This window comes from Cariama cristata, unplaced genomic scaffold (genome assembly GCF_000690535.1).
Source record: "Cariama cristata isolate BGI_N322 unplaced genomic scaffold, ASM69053v1 scaffold10486, whole genome shotgun sequence".
NCBI classification, from domain to species: domain Eukaryota; kingdom Metazoa; phylum Chordata; class Aves; order Cariamiformes; family Cariamidae; genus Cariama; species Cariama cristata.
Window position 1 is genome coordinate 462 of NW_009622662.1, and position 7,706 is coordinate 8,167.

General features: G+C 37.6%; 1 protein-coding gene across 1 annotated transcript in view; it reads left to right on the forward strand.

The window, feature by feature from the left end:
• Positions 1-2,260: 2,260 nt before the first annotated feature.
• Positions 2,261-7,706, forward strand: part of CFAP99 (cilia and flagella associated protein 99) — a gene marked incomplete at its 5' end in the record, with an annotated part of 56,333 nt that continues 50,887 nt past the window's right edge. The window contains one exon of the mRNA XM_009702413.1: positions 2,261-2,388. Within this exon, the coding sequence (XP_009700715.1) occupies positions 2,261-2,388 (128 nt within the window). The remainder of the gene's footprint in view (positions 2,389-7,706) is intronic.

Genomic DNA, 7,706 nt, shown 5'->3' on the forward strand with positions numbered 1-7,706 from the left:
CTGCCTTAAAGGAGGAATCTGCTGAAGGGAGGACCTGTGCCCAGAGCTGCTCTCTGCTACGCTTGGGTGACACTTAGCAATGCAGAAAAGTCCAAAGTAAATGAGAAGAGCAGGATGGAGCCATTGAGACAATTGTACCCTGTCTTCAGTGGCTCTTTTTCTAGCACACAGCTGACAGAAACACCTACTCCATTTTGAGCAGTAGCTACTTGATCTGACTGAATTTTGCAGGGAGACTTAGTTCAGCCCTCTTTTTAAGAAGGATGACTTTCATCAGAGGAAATGCAATCGCAGTCTTTCTAGGCCAGGAACATAGGAGCAAATGTGAAACCTGAAGGAATCTTTCAGGTCTTGAAACCAGTCCCTACAGTTGTGGGCAGTCTTATCGTATGTAATTGCTTTCAAAGTATCTCCAAGCTCCATTGTAAAATAAGGCTAAGTCAGGTTCTTACCTCCTTTAACTAAAATTTTACATCTGATAATGGAATAAAATTTCTACCATTTTGTACATAGTATAAATTCATATCATTTTTATACATAGCAATTAGTATATTCTCCTAAATGGCTGTGTGGAAATAAGGGTGCATGTTGTAACACAAAGCATTTTATTCCTGATGTGTATGTTTTAAAACATTGATGATAATAATAGCAGTTTGTTTAAATACAATCACAAGTGAAGTTCTTTCTATTAAGAACCCCTGTATGTCCAGAGTTCTCAAGGCGTTACTATAGGTCTTAGTTTTCATATTCCAGTTTTTGGTTTTAATGGTTGTTATTTGGAGGGGAGGGGTGATTATCAGCATGTACAGAGCATGAGAGCTCAAACTTATTTCTGCTATGCCAGAAGAAAAAATCTCTCTCACTGGTAGAGCTGTTGGAGCCTGAATTATGATTCAGCCTGAATATGTACAGAGGTATTTACCTCTCTCTTATCCAAAATCGCTTGTGAGTGCAAGAACTTTAGCAAGTACAGAGAAACAGATCATATTTCTCAGAGGAGTGGAGAAACGATGATTCCCCCTGTGACAGAGACACAGTAGCGCCTCTTTTTTTGTTTGCTATCCCATGTCATGATCCAGCCCAGTTTTGCTGAACTGTTTTTTTCATTGTACATTTTGTCTTGATCATACCAGGTTACTAAATGCCTATATTGAACATTATCACAGACAAACTCTTTTTTTCAGCTGTTTGAGATTAGTAATTAAGAGTGCTGTTTAGACAATTATTATTGAGTATGATAGTGCTGAAAGGCAGAGTACAAAAACACTGTATCTGGAAATGTTATGATATCCTTTTAGAATAAGAAATGAATTATCTTTACCACAGTGGGAATGAATCATCTTGATCAAGCATTCTTTTCTAACATCAAAATGTGATGATATCTAAAATGCAAAAACAATTTTCAAAAACATATTTTTATTTTCACCATGGAAAATTACTACTGTGCTCATTTTTTCCCATTGCTAAACCAGATTAATGACTTTAAGCCCTGATAGTTACTATCATCAGTCTTTCATACACAACAACATATGCATGTGTATAAATAAATGCATTATAGTTCCTGTCATGTGAACATTAAAATCAAGGTAGTGAGTTCTGCAGACGCTCACACCCAGGAGTAAGACATCATGTGAGACAGCTGTAATCGAGTCATTTCACAAAGCAAGCATGGAGCATAAAAAGTACTTAACTGCTGTGCCTTCAAAAACTTTGATGGTAGCCTGGACTACTGATGTGTTGTGATCACTGCTCAGCTTGCTGACCAACACTGTCTCATTGCTTTCTTGTAATTCCACTCTGTTCCTATTCTTTTGTTGTTTTGGAAAAATAGGCTGCTAATAGCAACATGTGATAAGATTTAAGACTAAAATTTTGCTTTCAGTTGCATCTCACTGGGAAGAGCAATGTATTAAACAGGACCTGTGTGGCGTACATGGAAAAATTCATGCTTTTCTCCAGCTTTATCTTTAATTACATTTTGTCAAATAACCTGATACAGAAACCATTTTAGGTATCGTCTTAAGGAAATTTTGAGACATTTGCAGAATAAGAAATATGTAATTATGTCTTCTAGTTTCTTGATGTTTGTACTGCATTGTCATTTCTCCTGTTAGCTGTTCTGAGTAACTGTGATTTTGAAAGCTTGACCTAAATGTTCTCTTCTACATTACTGCAGTATATCTTCTCTATGAGCCTATCATCATACATTATGCTACAACTGAATAAGGCATGAAAAATTAATGATTTACTATATTTATAGGATTCTCCATGGTGAAGATGGTCAGCCATGGGAAACATATTGCAATAATAGTCCAACAGCTTAACAAATTTAACCCTGAAAATCAGAGCGTGGAGGATTTCTTGAACGAATCAGCTAAGATGTTGCAGGTATAGTAAGTTTCAGTCCATCTTACATAGCTTATTTTGTTTTACTGTGTGATTTTAAGTATAAAAATATCTGTTTTCTAACATGTTGTTGTACCTTTCATAGATTTTTCTTACAGTGACATTTTTCACTCATGAGTAAAGTCCAAATTTCTTGTGGTTATCACCGGAAAACAAAGAAGTAAAGATCAGAGGGGTTGAAAAACTGCTTGGGTAGCAACAAAAACCAGGAAAGCAACAACCTTCTAAAATGGATCTGACAGTAATAGGGAAAGCTTCTCTTCCACTTCTGACTAAGCTGTTTTGTAGTTTCCTATCTCCTTTCTCCTTCCAAATAGAAGTTTTTGTCAGCACCACCCATTTGTATGTATGAATGCAGTTCAGAAGCTGACTCACAGGATCAAGTATTCTTGCTTTGAGGACATAAGTGACCATCAGAACAGTGGGATAGAAGGCAAGTGACAGTGAATCAGCTACCTGGTTTTAATCTAATACTGCAAGTAACCAGACCAAGATTTGCCAATATGTAGCTATACTGGCTGAAGCGGTTCCCATCCTTTCGTAACCATAGTCTGTCATCTTCCTATCTCTTTGTCCTCAGTGCCACCCTGCCTTGTGCTGATGCAGCTACTGGATTGAATCAGCTTTAGAAAATCACTAAGGGAAGACAGTAATATTGTTTAGACTGCTATTGTCTGTGTGTGCCATGTGTTATCAAACTGCATTTTTGGAGCCCTGATTCCACACTGCCATGTAGCTCCAGTGCTCATTTCCACTTCTGGAAATAAGGTCTGAAACACTGCTATTCCACTTAGACAGTTTTTGACATTGATTTTGCATAAACACAAATGACTACAAGAATGTAAAACTATGGAGGTGTGATATGAGAATCAGAGGCTGAGGCAGTGGATCCATACGCATTTCTTGTGTGCTTGCTTTCTTGAAGTTTCCACTGAGGCCTCTAGTTTCTGCTACTGCCCTCCTGCCTTGTAGTACTGGTGTAACTCTCTGTGCATTCATATGCTGAATTACATCAGAGAACCAATCCAGTTTCAAAATAATAATTTTTCTCTGGGCAGAGAGCCGGTAAATTCACAGAATCACAGAATCGATTTGGTTGGAAGAAACCTCTGGGATCATCGAGCCCAACCTTTGCCCTAACACCACCATGGCAACTAGACCATGGCCCTAAGTGCCACCTCCAGTCTTTCCTTAAACACCTCCAGGGAAGGTGACTCCACCACCTCCATGGGCAGCCCATTCCAATGCCTAACGACCCTTTCTGTGAAGAAATGCCTCCTCATTTCCAGCCTGAACTTCCCCTGGCACAGTTTCAGACTGAGCCCTCTTGTCCTGTCACTAGTTGCCTGGTAGAAGAATAAATAAGAATAAACACTTGTAAAAAATAATATTCAGATAATTGTTCTGCTCAGCCTAGGAAAGATGATACAAAGACAAAAGAAGCAGTAACTCCATTACAGAAAAATGAACCTTAAGTTTCATAATAAACCCTTTCAAAAGGGGAAGAACAGGGAGTATAGCTGATGCCAATGGTAAGGCAGAAATCTTTCTCTGGGGTAGTTTCAGCTCACTTACTATATAATATTTTTCCTGTGAATTTATCCAAGAAAGTAAAAAGTAAGATCTATGTTTATAGAAAATTCAGCTTTGTTTCAGTACCAAATGGGTGATTAAAATTCATCATGGAAAGTTCACTTCTTTCTTTTCTGTTTCATAATAGGCATATGATCATATAAGTATTGTAGTGTTTTTGTGCACGTGATTTCCAGGCTTGGCCACTTACCAATTAGCCAGTATTAACTGATCCATGCAGAAACTTCCTCTAGTTTATATCCTGATTAATGCTATCGCTTTAAATCACAGACTAGGTTCAAGCCTGTGTGTCTCACGCTAGCAGCATGACAAATAGCAAACCTAGTGTTGTGCACTACTGACCAGACAATAATCAGGAGGATCAGATTCCAAGAGCACAAATCTAAATAATTGCAAGACACAGCGCTCGCTCTATTTATTTACTCACTTAGGTATGCAGTATATCAGACTTGACTTTTCTACAAGTTACTATCTTCTATTCTTTTAGACTTTTCTAATTGGTTAATTAGTTTTCCATCCCCTAAAAGTACAATCAGATTCCAGTCATTATCAACACTGTATGTTGCATTCATATTATGTATCTTTATTGTATTTGGATGTTTTGTAGTCTTTATGTCCTTCTAATATGATATCTGAGGTGTCTTGTTTAGTTCTTTGATAACCTGTTGATGACCTACATAAAGTAAGAATAAAATAAGAAAAATAAAATAAGAAGCTTGCTAGCTTATTGTCCAGCTGTTTGTGGTTGTTCCTGGTGAAACCAACAATTTTGGGCTAGATTATGTCTCGCAAAATAAAAAGACAGTTCGTTCCAGAATACGTTCAAGGGAGTTCAGCACCCCAGTAGTGTCTCTGCCAGGCTGCGGGAGCCACTATGGATGCCAGTATTGTCAAGTGCCAGATCTTGGAGATAAGTACCTCTGACAGCCACACATTCTCACCTGAACTGCAAGGAGCAGATAGCAAAGGACATTTTGTAGAGCAAAACTTCTGTCTGAATGAACTAGGTTTCAAAGAGCAATATAAATGTTTGTAGGAGCTGATCAAAAGTAAATAAAATTACTATTTGGAAATCTAATAATGAAATGAGGAGAAGGGCATCCTTGGCTGATCAGAAATGGGGGACGACATCAGTAAATAGTAAGAGATAATAGGTAGAATAGAACCAAGTTCTGAAGCATTTTAATAGCAAAGACAAGCAGCTTTTATTTTATGTGCTAGAATCAACCGAGAGATGCTAAGAGAGTAAGTGGGTCAAAACAACGGACTAGCAGAACGATCTAAATTATAGCATTTCAGATAGTTGATTTGCTAGAGAAAGACTGGATTAGTTAAACCCAGGAAAGAGAGGTTTATTACAATAAAATAGAAAATTTTGAGATGCTACCTTAGATTTTTAGCTATGAAGCAATGGGAAAATACTACTTGAAACCTACTGTTCAAAAAGAGTGAAGAAGATGTGCACATAAACTGCTTATGATATCCTGGAGAATAGTCTACATGAAAAATGGCCTCTGAAGTTACGGGCTTGACTGACAGGCAAGGTGGCAATAGTACCAGTAATTGTGGAAAGAAGTAGCATGAGAACACTGAAGTTTTGTTTTAGCATTGTTGAAATTAAGCTGACAACAACAAGAAGGAAATGTCACAGAGAGAGGCCAGTATTTTAGACTGTTGTTTAAGGTTCTTATTTGTGTACATGACAAATGTGAATATGTTATGAAAGGAAGTTGGATTTAGTCCTAAGGGAGTGAGTCTGGAAGGCACAATCTGTCTTGATCTAAATATCCCTGTCAACCATCTACCAGGGGCATGAGACCATTCTTGTGGGAATCCTTGCAAATTAAAGCAGTAAAAATGGCTGATGAAGTGCAGCACAGGAAAAGAAGTGAAAGTGGTCAAGCAAATATATATTAAAATGAAGGACTTTACAATATGAATATATATAAAAAAGAGACAGGCATAAAATCCAAAGGGTCAAAGCTGTAGGGTGAAAATACACTTGCTTTGCGAATGTTAGCAAGAAGTAACTGGTAGATTTCTGTATTAGATCTTTTACTAAGTATAGAATCGGTCTTTGTTGAATATTCTGCTCAAAATCCAACACAACATTTCCGTTGGTTTCACTGCGCTGCTGCAAAGGTGACACAATCCAGAGGTTTGCGTAGTAACTCTTCAGCAAGATTTTCTTCTTAATTTCTAGATGCTCTAATTTTACTTATATGTCAGGTTAGATAAATAATTAAAACAAAACCCAAAATACGTGATTGTGTGACATAATAATAGTACATTTTGCTCTTTCGTAAAGACTATGTAGAAATTTTTATGTTTTGGCAGTTCACAATGGTTGGGAAATGGTGGTACTGTAGATGTTTGGAATATCCTGCTAGCCAAATACAGGGCACATGGAAGAGAAAGATAAATGGGGTTCTGTTCTAAGCTCCATCAATCTTTCTATCCCTGTACTTTCTCTTACTTGCCCTCAAACTTATTTGCCCAGGTCTTGTCATTTACCCTATCCCAGTTCCATCTCTTCACGTTGTTGATTCCAGTGCTATTCTGACTGTCCAGCAAGTCCTGCTCACCTCTTTGGTTTTGTTCTGCTCACCTCAAAGTTCTTGCACGTTCAGTTCCAGTCTCTTCTATCAACTTGAGCTCCCAGACTGACCCAGCATGGCTTATCCTGGTCTCATCTTGCATGGTAGCGAAAGCTCTGCTTGCTCTGGGCTGGGTGTGGTAAGAGCACACACAATCTTCAAGGAAGCTTACTGCTACAGTACAAAGTCACACAAAACACACACAAATGGATATTTTTTACTTGGCAAAATGGTATGGATTTTCATAAGAAAACCAAATGGCCAAATTTGTAAGGCACTGCTTGGCCCCTGTGTGCCACTTTAAAAATACATCCCTAGCTGTTTCCCTGCATTTTATTTGCAAATACAATTTCCAAATAGCTAGTAAAAAACCTGAAAATTTGACAACTTTCTATCAAGTACCTCTTCCTTGTATAGACTATGCAAGCTGCTCTGATCTTATTCCTCTTGAATAGCATAGGAGGGCATCCATTAACTTCAACAGAAGCAGAGGCAACCTCTTGATTATTATTATCGTTTTTATTTCTGAATGCATCTTTATAATTTTCTTTAAATATCAGTGTTCCCACCTGAACATATGCTCTCATTGTAGGAAATCTTGTCTCAAGCTTTGACATAGAAATTTGTTTGGAAAACATTTGGGTCTACAGTCTGCTTCCAAGTATATTCCGGAGTGACTGCTCAAAGTCAGAAACATTACTCTGTACATGTATTGGTGTAAATGAGATAACTAGTTGGCCATCTTTATTTATAGAGAAATTATGGCATTGGGTACTGCTATCAAGAGTTATGTTTTTCTAGCTGTATGTGGGATTTACCTTTACATAGTCCATGTACAGTAACAGCAGCTGCACATCTAATCCCTGTGTACTGCTTTGAAAAAGCACCCATCTTTCCCTGCATTTTTGTAATTGAGGTAGATCAAGCAGATAATATACCCAATAACCGCTGGGGTACATTTTTCTTTTTCACTTATTGCACTTTGCAAACATTCAGTATTTCAATATATAAAGAGGGAATCAGAAAATTAGTACTAAAGGAATAGAAAGTGAATTTTAAAGAGCAGAGGTAAACTGTTACTTTGACAGTAGTTCAGGTCTGTCTGAACCG